This window comes from Rhizopus microsporus (genome assembly GCF_002708625.1).
Source record: "Rhizopus microsporus ATCC 52813 unplaced genomic scaffold scaffold_4, whole genome shotgun sequence".
NCBI classification, from domain to species: Eukaryota; Fungi; Mucoromycota; class Mucoromycetes; order Mucorales; family Rhizopodaceae; genus Rhizopus; species Rhizopus microsporus.
The window spans coordinates 280,432-292,024 of NW_019671919.1; the positions used below are offsets into that span (position 1 = coordinate 280,432).

Here is an 11,593-nt window from a genome sequence, read left to right on the forward strand (position 1 = left end):
ACGTATTCTGTCGCTCACAGAATGTCGTTTGCAAGGATACAAAGGGGAATTTAACGCGCTACAACAAAGTGGTTTTGTTTATCAAGGATGTAAGGCTGCAATGTTTGAGCTATTAACGACAGAGTTTGTAGCTCTTTTTCAGTGGCATCTGGCAGCTCTCGTTGGATGTCATTTCTAGTGACATCTGTGCAAGATGAAAAAAGAAGATATTTTGCAACTGATTTTAAACAAGACAGACGGCTTTTACTGGCATCGTTTTTATATTTCTTGCTGGCTTCATTCGCTGATACGTCACTAGCATCAGACTACATAAATAAGTAATTAATTTTCTATTCCTTTTGTTTTTGTACGAGATCCTACCGAAACTATTTTCTTTGGTAAACTTTTGATGTACGTTATTCTATCATGGCCTCGTGTTATTCTTCTTTCATAATGTTGCCTTTTATCTTCATCATCAAGATTCTCTAATTTACGTTCTAATGTACTGAGCTTTTTGTATTCTGAGCGAAGAACGTGTCGTTTGTGGTCATTTGTAGAAAAAGAATTGCTTACTGATGATGCTGCTACTGTTGTCGGTTTTGATTTCTCTTTGATATTTTTGATATATTCGCTGTATTCTGCAGCCCTGTTTTTAGCCAAGTGTAATTTTAATAAAACATTCAAAAGATGATCTAGAAGCTTTTAAATATGGTATCATCACTCCACATATTCTTAATGTTTGTGACTATAGAGGTCAAAGTTATCGACATTTCCTCACTGTGGAGTTCTTTCTGATGATATGAACCTTTTGTAATGTTTAATTCTTTGAACATGACGCTCTCGACAGGATATTTTTCCAGATTTTTTTGGTTTGGGCCTTTCGCTCCAAAGTAATAAGAATGTATCAAATTTAGGTGTTGCTCTGTAAAGAGCAAAGAAAGCTCTTATGAATGAAATTTTATTGCTTCAGTTAACAGAGGCAAAGCTGGCAATATTGACGCCATCTGATCCTGTTCAACAAACTTGGGAGGCAGTATTTTTCGGATGTCATACCTTTGCGTCTCTTGTAGCACCATTTGGCCATTTCTTGTAATAAATATATGGTTTTTATTGTCAAGGCCATCATTTGTATAATAGAAAAGAATCTACAGCAGTAGTCGCTTAATTTGATAGTTGATTCTTTCATTTTATTGTCTATTATATCTGTAATGTCTATAGACAAGTCTTTTCTTATTCTTTTTAAAGATATAGAGCAAGTTCTATATTCGTATTCTTCTGGGGTGATAGTTGATTCCTTTTTTGATGACGACGCTTCTGGTAGAAAAGCCAGGTTTCTTTCTTTCAGATTTTCTGCGGTAGTTTCAAAATTTCCTTTCACAAAGTCCATCCACAGCAGATGATTTCTTTTTTCGCCATTTTTGTCCATGTAATCAGTCATTACACTTCTTTCTAGACCTGCTAAATCTGCTGCCTTTGAAATCATTCCCCTTAGCAAACTTGTTGATTCTTCAAGCTTCGCTTGAAGCTTTCTTAACTCACTTTCTAATGATGCTCTTTTTTTTTTGTATTATGTTAATAATACTGTTATTAAGAAAGCTTCGCATAGAATCATCAAAGTATTTTCTGTATTGTGGGCCGTTATTACGATAAATCTTTGTTTGTTTGGTAATTGATGGTTCTTCCTCAGTCAACTTTCGTTTATCAAGTACTGGAGCAGACGTATAAGTAAACGCTGTGAACTTGCTTTTTTATTTTGCTTTAAAATTAGGCATGTTACCATCGAAAAATTAAGCTTCTTGACCTTTAAACCTCCATCAATTGTACATACCTTCATTATTTGAGCGAAAGAAGATAGCACAATTTGATTCTGGAAAATATTCAGCGTCCACAGTGGTTTTGAAAACATCGTGACTTTATTGATTAATTGTAAAAAGATCAAGTAAACATCAAGCTGACAACAATTTCATAAACAAGACTTTTTATTTATTGCAAACACTACGTTCCTATTAATTTCGCGATTATCCATTGTTTACGTCGGTTAAAAATTGTGTATTTGTACATTGTTATTTGATTCGAATAGCTTTGCAATAAGTTGATTGTACCTTTTAAGATGATCCAGAGTAATATATCAAAGTAATTTTCAATATCCGATATGGCTACTAAAATCTTAGTAACTTTAAAGCTACCACACAAAAGAACGCGCGGAGTTTATTTGCTATTGCAGTCAGCAGCAGAAATAAAAAGTCACACTTGCCCCGCTTTTAATGCTGTTGACAGAAAACATTCTGTCTAGACAGACTTTTTTAAACTTCTAATTGTAATTCAACCAAAACACTAACAGATCTCAATAATATTTCCAAACACTCTTTATTATTATAAGCGAATAATGTTAATAGTGAGATAGCTCTTAAAACGCTAAGGATTAATGAAAAGATATTTCTAGTTCATGAAAGTGATAGGCTTATCGTGAAAGCACGTCTGTTAGGTTATTACGAGCTACAGCTACATCATTGCAGTGTACGTTGGAATAATATATGAAAAGTTGCTGAACGTATACTTGTAGACTATCTCAATAAGTTCAATATTGTCCAAGTAGGCCATCATCCACCAATGTCAGTCTTACCTAGTCGATCGATGAGCCGCTGTGTATGAGATTTGGGTTCTTTAGTGTTACATCAGGATACGGAAACACCTTCATTTTAGTGCTTGTTAACTATTATAGACGGATCAACGGCATTGAAAAAAGATGGCCCCTTCACTTCTCTTCATCAAATAACCATGCTTAGCGAAACGTTTGTGAGACTAACCAGACGCACTATTGTCAAGAAATTATGCGGCAAACGATGAACCATGGTTTTTGTATATTGATTACGCTCAGTATTGCTTAAGCATAAATTAGAGCACATCCTAAAGAGTTGTGCGTATTCAGCAGATAATCAAATGAATGTCAAAACTATAACAGGTTGAAACCTACATTTAAGCTTGAGAAAGCCAAAGAGTAGGCCATTGATGAAGATTACAAATTCGTACTAGGCATAAATCAGTGATGTCTGAGTGAATCAGAGAAACACAGAAATGTGATCATGAGACGTCTGGGGCACACAAGATCACTGTCCTGCAAATTTCTGTCGGAAGTAAAGTCCTAATCAATCATGTTTATCAAACTAGAAAGGTTGATGAACGCTACAAAGGATCATTCTTTATCATACGAATCAATTTGATAGCTTTTAAAGCAACACTACTAAGCCTTTGGTTAGAAAGCTAATAAGTTCGTATCTAAATAAATAAATCATTCTCTACGTAAGAGAAACACTATTTGCATAAGCCAGAAAGGTAAACGGGGCTGTGGTATCACAGGTCATAGATCTTCATATTTGTTTCGCTAATGTGTTCGCCATTTTCCGGACTGACTGTACAAATGGGTTGGACAATGTCGATCAATGTTACTGAACTTTAGTTACCGCCACAGATCATCCTTTACTGATCCTTATTCAATATAGAATATAACCAAGTGATAACTCCTCATTTTTGATTTAGCTAGTCTACATTACTAGAGTTCCGTTTATCTATAAATCTACGCACTAAAGAAATAGCCTAAAGGTAACATAAACGTATTTTCATAGTATATTGTTTCACCAATTAGTTCCCAATTAAGCGATGAAGGCCGTCCTCTCTTCTTCTAATTCGATTTGATCAACTATTTATAGACTAGTTCTAATGTGGTATACATGTTGCCTCGAATATGAGCACAATTCTTCAAGCGAGAATGACTATTATATATATCTTTTGACAAGGAAAGGAGATGCTTTATTCAGGGGAGAGTATTAAATAAAGATATTAGTATAATTAAACGCATTTCTAAATGGATGTGTGTGCCCCTGTTTAATTATACGTTTGTTTATCTATTCATCATATGTTTATGCACGTTGTGATTCCAGCACTTGTTACAATGCCTTACACAGGTATTTAGTAAAACGATATCTTGATAAAGTTTAACAGTAAGACAACCGATGCATGTCATGATCTCTCTCTCTCTTTCAATGTAAGAAATTATGCACCAAGTGCATACTTTCATGTTGAATGCATAACAGGGACAAATAAATATAGACGAGATAGTGGCTTACATCAAAAGATGTCTTTAACAATATATATAAATTAGCTCCTCCCAATCATCTCTCGGCAATGGTTTCATTGAAAAAGGCACAAGTAAGACCACGCACAGAGGGACAGTGTTCCCTTACTGTGATATCCTTGTATCAAAGATGGCCCTTTTTTAGACAATCGGATATTCAATTAAGAACACACAAACAGAAAAAAAGAGGTTGTATAAAAACTTTATCCGAGAAGCTGATCTATGAGCTTTTTCTTTTTTTTTTTTTGGTTTTTTATTTTTATTTTAGAACAGGTTTCCATGTCAACGACAGAGACTATTCAAGTACATGAAAGCACGGCCAAGAAAGAGAACTCAACGCCTTCATCTTCCAGCATAAACATACCTGACGTAGTTCATAACGACCCTCCCAAAAAAACTGCGTTTCAAAAGTTTAAATCGACTGCCTATTCTATTTTTTTACGTTACTGGTTCCTGTTAGGCCTTGGTATTGTCATTGGACTTGCATGGGCCTTTCCTCAGGTCGGAAAAGCTAACGGTTCGATCCAAGCTCAGTATACTGTCAAATGGGGAGCGGTCATTGTGATCTTCTTACTGTCAGGACTAGGATTAGAAGTGAGTGTGATGCTGAGAACAATTCTTCGCTGGCGACTCCATTTGGTTGTTCAAGTCATCAACTTTATCTTGCTTCCCTTCCTGATGTATGGCATCGTGCGATTCTTTATTGCAGTGCACGCCAATTTGTCTGATACAGTCTATAAGGGCTGGATGATCGCATTAGCGACAAGTACCACGGTATCATCAAATGTAGTCATGACTAGAAATGCAAACGGAAATGATGGAGCAGGCATGTGACATGTATATATGGGTACTTGACTATATTAACCGCTTGTTATTATTCCCATTGGTTAGCGCTGTTCAATGCTGCATTAGGCAATGTACTTGGTATCTTTGTCTCACCTGGACTGATGACAGGTATATAATATTAGCAAATCATAATGTTGTCACACTCAGCGTATAATAGCATTTCAAAATGACGAAATCGTGTTTCAGCCAGGCACTGCTCGTGGAAACCCTGATTACGTCAATGTACTCAAGACACTAGGACTGACTGTGCTAGCACCACTGGTAGTTGGACAGTTCATTCGTTTCTTATTCCCTAAACAAATCAAATACATTGCAGCCAAATGCCGATTTCCGATCATCAACAGTCTGGCGCTGCTCTGTCTCGTGTGGTCTGTCTTTTGTGATGGTGTGGCCAGTGATGCGTTCCACAGGACAAGTGGTGTCGATATTGTGGCTATTATCTTTGTGGACATCTTTATGTATCTTTTTGGATGCGCTACTTGTATCTATATCGCTCGTTTGCCTTGGCCCACTAAAAATGAACCCAAATGGGTCTCAAAATGGCGTTTTAGTAGAAAGGACACAGTGGCCATCATGGTAAGAGAATTTGCCTTGATTAAAATAGTCTGATTTGACATACTTTTCCTAAATAGTACTGTGGAGCCACCAAGACAGTGTCAATGGGTATCCCATTGATCAATGTGCTATATGCCAATACAAGTTATGGTATCGTTGGTCTCTTATCTCTTCCTTTGCTCATGTATCATATCTGCCAGTAAGTAGATAGTATTGTATATATACATCATGTCATTAATGCATAATAGACTTTTCTTGGGTAATTTCCAAGTGGCACTTCTCAAGAAATGGGTCGAAGAAGACGAAAAGGATACCATGTCTCACCCTGATGATACCAATGAACAAGTATTACCCAGTACAGATACTTCGGCCATGTCCACGCTGAGAAAGAGAAATCATGCGTAGGATAACTACATATATTTATATAAAATTACATCATTTGTAGACATCGTTTCAACTCACAAAAACACTATGTAAACGATACATGAATAAATTTTTTTTTTTTCTGAATTATAGAAGCTTCTCTTTCAAATAGAATATACAGTCCAGGATAAGGTCCAATTTTTCGATCTGAAGATTGGAAAGTGTCCTTGATCTATCTCTGAACTAATGGCAGTAAATAAGGTATCTTTCCTTGTGTAATTGACATATTTATCTGAAGGAACATTCCTGAATTGAAAAAGGAGGACGAGAAAGAATTACATATTATGGCATTCTTTTTATAAAGACGATCAACGGATGGTAATGGAAAATCATTCTTTTTCTTGAGGTACGGCAACAGGACGATTGCATGAATTAACTATGGTTAATGAGAGCTGAGTATGACGCGGTGTATATAAACACTATTTAATGGTCAATCTTTGTGTATTGTTCATCCTTATACAATCTTACACCAAAGATGAAGTATATTAGGATAATTACAAGAGAGCATTCTTAATACGCTAGTGTTTCGAGCGAATCAACAACAGATTGCGCAATTATCGTGCCTTACGATTAGGGCAATGACCCAAATTATGAAAACAAAGCCTTTTACGAATGGTGAGTTGTTTTCAACATTATGAGTATCGTTTGGGGAACTGGTTGTTCATCAAGAAAAGTTAGCTTTTTTTTTTTAATGTAACGATTCCTGATTCATAATGAATATCTTGTTATTCATTTTATAAAATGATACTGGATTTACTGCGAGAGAAGTATTTTGTTGTATCTTTGGGAATCATTTCTTTGTGCCTTGATAAAGAAATTGAGATTTTATACTTCTTGACTATAGACATTAACCTGAAGACTCGAGGAGCCGAGCATAAGTGTAAAGCAGGTGGATGTCATCAGGTCAACTGTTTGTGTTTTTAGACTTCACGTATTTTCATACAATGTAAATATCAGAAGGGTTGGTGTGTGTACGCAATAGGAGCAAGAAAAAGAAATAAGAGGCACGTGTAAAGTCACGGGTCATATCAAAACAGCAAAGTGCGCTCATTTAAATTCGTAAAGCTCTTTATCCTTTTCTTTCTTCTCCTCTTTTCTTTTTCTTGGTCTTTTTCTTTTTGTGTTAAATGGAATCCAAGGACAAGAAGAAAAAAGCTGAATTGGCGGTCAAGAAACCTTCTAGAACGCCTCACCCAATAGGGAAAAAGTTGAATCGGAACTTTAATACATCGGATATAAAAGAAAAAGTCAAGAGTAGTGATATGCTACGAGAAGAACGAAGAAATAAGATGAATGAAAACTTTAGTCGAGTCAAGGAGCGCGCTCAAGAGCTGCAAAAGATTCGTGAGCATCAAAACAATTTACTCTTGAAATCTTTGGAATTGGCTGAGCTTAACCGAAAACAACGTATCGAGCAAAGAAGAGCAGCCTCCAAGAAGGTGGTTGAAAGAGCCAAAACAGTAGTTCTTCAGAATAAGCGTCGCTCAAAGGAAGAGCAAGGTAATTGAATGCTTATCGCATAAGAAATTATTGATTTATAATATATTTGTTGCATAGAGAGACGCAGGGCTGAACTCGAAAACAGAATCGAGAAGACAGAAGCAAGGCGATTGGCTCATTTAAATAGATATAAAAAGCACAAGTCAAAAGACACGGCGGCAATCACTTCTTCCGTAAATAGTAATCATACTGCATCCACTATGTCAGCTACTACAGCCGTCGTACCATCGACTAGTCAAGAATCATCTGAACCGATCAAGAAGAAGAAGCCTTCATCCTGGTCTGTTATTCGCAAGCTCTTTCGTGAATTGGAACTGCCTTCACCTTCTTCACCAGAGACTTGGCTGCAGTTCAATGCACTTAGTCAGCTCCTTCATCAGCCCAAGGTTATCGTTGTCACTACGAAGGTACTCAATACTGCATTAAAGTTGGTAGACAATGATAGTCATCATCGTGCACGAGTGCTTTTGACTTCCTACATGATGCTAATGTGCCCAGAGGAAATTCTGCAGAATTTGGATAGTGAGGAAGAAAAGGTAAGTAGTTTGTATTAGTCATCATTTGCATAGACTCATTTTTTTTTTAAAAAAAAGAAATTGCATGACTCTGCTAAACATATGCTTCACCTCTTTGAAACTTGGCTCAATGCCCATGGTCGTCCTGGAGCCACAGCAGCGAGACTTGCATTTGTTGAAGCCTGGAACGACTATAACATCCTGTTTGAATCATGGAAATCACGAGATCGTGATCAATTGATAGAAAACATGATTGCCTACTATGTTCAACTCTCTACCCTTCGACAAACCATGATTGCTCATCAAAACGGCGACAGATCGGTTGGTGATCAACTCCAACAGCAGCTGGATCAAATCAAGCATAAGCTCCAAAAAATTGGTGGAACTGCAGCACTGGAAGGGCTTCAACGTGCATTAGAACATGTAACAGCATCAACCTCATCTGGTAGAAGGAAGCAACAAGAGAATGTAAAGCCTCGTACCCCTGACTTGGAAGAACAGTCCAGCACGAGCCAGGTCAACAAGGACCAGCTGAATGATATCCTTAGTGGCTACGCTCCGTCTCATTTGACCAATCTTCAACTGGCACATGAGTTGATCCTGGAACCTGACTTTGGGCTGGAGCATTACCTTCCCAATGATGAAAATGAGTTGGAGCAGCGTATCAAGGAAATAGCAGAAAGGGCTTTCTTTGACAAGATACGAGAGGAAATTGAACAGGGCAACATCACAACATGTGTACCTCCTCTTGTTCAAGACATTCAAAAGGTAAAGAAAAAAGAAACTGTATGAAGAGCTCATGGAACCAATCATTTGTTTTTATCATTCTTAGCGTCTTTTATCACTTGTGCGTCCAGGCACAACCTTGTACCAACGCATAGAACAAGGCCTTGATCTTGATTTCATTCAGCAACAGCTCGACCAAAATATATTTGACATCCAAAAGACGATTCAATATGTACTCGACACCATGGCTAGCATGTGTGCGCCCGTGCGTGACAAGGAGATCGAGGCTGCACGACATCTTGATGCTGATCCTGTCGAACAGATTAAACGTATCTTCCACTTGCTCGACAACATGTCTCTAGATCTTGCTAACTTCCGATTACGTGCCCTTCGTCGCCCATTGATGCCTATCGCTATCGACTACGAGCGAGAAAAGTTTGCCGAGATGCTCAGTAGCGGCATGATTCCGCTTGTTAAGACCAAAGGCTGGCTTAACGAGTCCTGCGAGCGATTGCGCCAGGTGGCAGCCCAAAGAAACCCAGAAAAGGTACAGCAAGCACATAGTGCAAGACCAACACACGATGCAATCTTTGAAGAAGCGTTTGTCTCTCTTTTATCTCAACCTCAGATTCTGACAAGAGATAAACTACCCGAGACACTTTTCCTGGACGTCCGGCGCATGCAAGAGTTCCAAAACGAGTTTCAAGCCAATACGATGGTGGCTGCCCTTCTCATGCTTGCACGAAACTTTGGTAGTGCAAGCTCTCAGGCCCTATCTGAGCTCGGTGTAAAGCTATTTACCATGCTTAAGGATAAGTCGACGACCGTAGAACATTTGGCTGCAGAAATTGAACGGACTGTCGGCGACCTGCGTCCCGAACGACGACAGATGATACGAAACATGGTGGACAAGACACTGTCACACAACGACACAGTCTATTCTTTACTTTCTCGCCGTGTGGCTCTTGTCATCAAGAGCACAATACAGAACAAACAATTTGTTAGTGACGCAGTCATCACTAGTAACGGATTAGAGCACATACGTAGTAATCTCCAAGCACTCACTCAGCGCATTCTTAAACTTGTTCAGCATCATCGTCAGGTTTATGCATCATGGTATGATACCATCATCCACGATGCCTTGGCTGATCACGTAGAGTAAGCTCATAATAAATCTTTTCTTTACCCAAACCAAAATATCATGCTGGGAAAAAATAATAGTTTTTATTTATTTACCTAAAATGTACACGAGAAACAAAGGGGAGTTTTTTTTAAGAAATTATTTTACGTTGATCCATAGAAAGAAGCATATACACATATTATATAAACAAGAGGGGAGGGAAGAAGGAGGAGAACCATTTAAGGAGAAGGAGATAGAGCGTTATATAAAAAGGAGGGAGGGGGAAGGTTAGCAATGAGGCTATTTGTCCAAGATGAGGTCAGGACCTTTCCATAAATTAATAAAGACCGCGGTGGCTAAAATAAGCGCAAATCGACACCATCGGAAGACAGAACGAAAGAGGTAACGGATGTGAAAGAGGATACGGTGAATTAACCCTTTAGGTTGTTCTTTCTCTTCTTTTTGTATTTGCTGAGGTACTTTGAGGGTTGGGTAGATGTCGAGTTCTGCATAGACGGTTCCTGAGCCTTCAGGACCAAAGAGAGATGTGTCATCCGCATTAATAGAACATAGCAGCTTTTCGGCTTCATGCAGGGATGCACGGTCATCGATGCCTATGGTTGATAGAATAGTATCGAAAGCATAATCAGCTGGTGCATTATAAAATGATGTAAGATGGCGTTCGGTAAGAGTGGCAAGATCACAAATTTTAGAGGCATATGATGGTAAGTCATTCTCTGAACTACTTTTGGATAGGCACTTGGCTGTATCTAACTCATGCATCAAGTTACTTGTGGATGTTGCATAACTAATTGGTGCCTCTGTCAACCATTGTTCTTTATCTCGATAACGAGCAAGAATATTTCTATGCTCTTCAAGACGATCATTGAGCTCTTTGACATGATCCGTCTGTCTCTGAAAGGCTTCTTGCAACGACATGTAGCCATTCTGGGTCAACTCAAAGTGTTCAAACTCTTGCTGTAATTGCTCAAGATCTTTGAGGGCTATAGCAAGTTTTTCTTCAACAGCCTTTTTTGATTTTTGAAGGTAATTGTTTTCTCTATGTAACTCTTCCATTTTCGTCGTCAATTCCTCCAATAAAATCAAGTCTTCCTTTCGTTGTTGCTCAATTTTTTGTTGATGCTGTCTGCTGGCTCGTTCCTGATTGAGCAGACGGTCCTCTTCGAGTTCCTGGATCTTTTGAGATGCGATCTCAAGGCTGTGGTGGAGAATTTCAATTTCTGCTTCTAGTTTGCGTTGGTTCTTTTCGTGGTTCTGTTGAGTGATCTTGGAGCGCTGTCTGGTTTGTTCAAGCATGTATTGAATTTCTTCATTTTTATGCTCAAGTGATTCAATAATTTTATCATATGCTTTTTTACTGGATATCAATCGCATCTCTTGCTGCTCTTGGTTCATGCTAGATGCATTTTGCAGTAATTTATCATAGTCTGATTTGAGGTTCTGGTTGTATTCGAGTAAAGATTTGCCAATCTCTGCAACCAGGACAAGATCTGCGACAAAATGTCAGCTCATGCTGTTTATAGTGTATTTTTAGAATACCTTTTTCTTTTTCGCGTAATGATTTATAAGCACTTTTAAGCAAGACACCAAGTTCAGCTGCTGACTTCTCAGCTATCCAAGAAACGTTGGATATAAAGGAGGTCGTCGTAGACACAGGTGAGCAGGGTTCTTCATAATAGCGTGGAGCTGGGGTAGAGTGGGAGAGTTTTTGTTGAGGAAGGGTTAGCTTTGGCCTTGTCTCTGAAGCAAGCATGGATGGATCTTAAAAAAGGAAAG

General features: G+C 38.3%; 4 protein-coding genes across 4 annotated transcripts; 2 read left to right on the forward strand and 2 right to left on the reverse strand.

Moving 5' to 3' along the window:
• Positions 1–945: 945 nt before the first annotated feature.
• On the reverse strand, positions 946–1,885 carry RHIMIDRAFT_249493 (uncharacterized protein; the record flags this gene model as incomplete). Its single annotated transcript, XM_023610628.1, has 4 exons — positions 946–989; positions 1,033–1,530; positions 1,562–1,670; positions 1,808–1,885. The coding sequence occupies 4 exons, from the start codon at positions 1,883–1,885 to the stop codon at positions 946–948; spliced, it is 729 nt and encodes a 242-aa protein (XP_023468247.1).
• A 2,505-nt stretch (positions 1,886–4,390) lies between these two features.
• On the forward strand, positions 4,391–5,917 carry RHIMIDRAFT_249494 (uncharacterized protein; the record flags this gene model as incomplete). Its single annotated transcript, XM_023610629.1, has 5 exons — positions 4,391–4,877; positions 5,003–5,065; positions 5,115–5,533; positions 5,590–5,711; positions 5,761–5,917. The coding sequence occupies 5 exons, from the start codon at positions 4,391–4,393 to the stop codon at positions 5,915–5,917; spliced, it is 1,248 nt and encodes a 415-aa protein (XP_023468248.1).
• Positions 5,918–8,241: 2,324 nt separating this feature from the next.
• RHIMIDRAFT_199772 (Tcp11-domain-containing protein) lies at positions 8,242–9,838 on the forward strand (the record flags this gene model as incomplete). The annotated part of the gene is made up of 2 exons (XM_023606408.1): positions 8,242–8,718; positions 8,783–9,838. The coding sequence occupies 2 exons, from the start codon at positions 8,242–8,244 to the stop codon at positions 9,836–9,838; spliced, it is 1,533 nt and encodes a 510-aa protein (XP_023468249.1).
• A 258-nt stretch (positions 9,839–10,096) lies between these two features.
• RHIMIDRAFT_249496 (uncharacterized protein) lies at positions 10,097–11,570 on the reverse strand (the record flags this gene model as incomplete). The annotated part of the gene is made up of 2 exons (XM_023610630.1): positions 10,097–11,307; positions 11,357–11,570. The coding sequence occupies 2 exons, from the start codon at positions 11,568–11,570 to the stop codon at positions 10,097–10,099; spliced, it is 1,425 nt and encodes a 474-aa protein (XP_023468250.1).
• Positions 11,571–11,593: the final 23 nt, after the last annotated feature.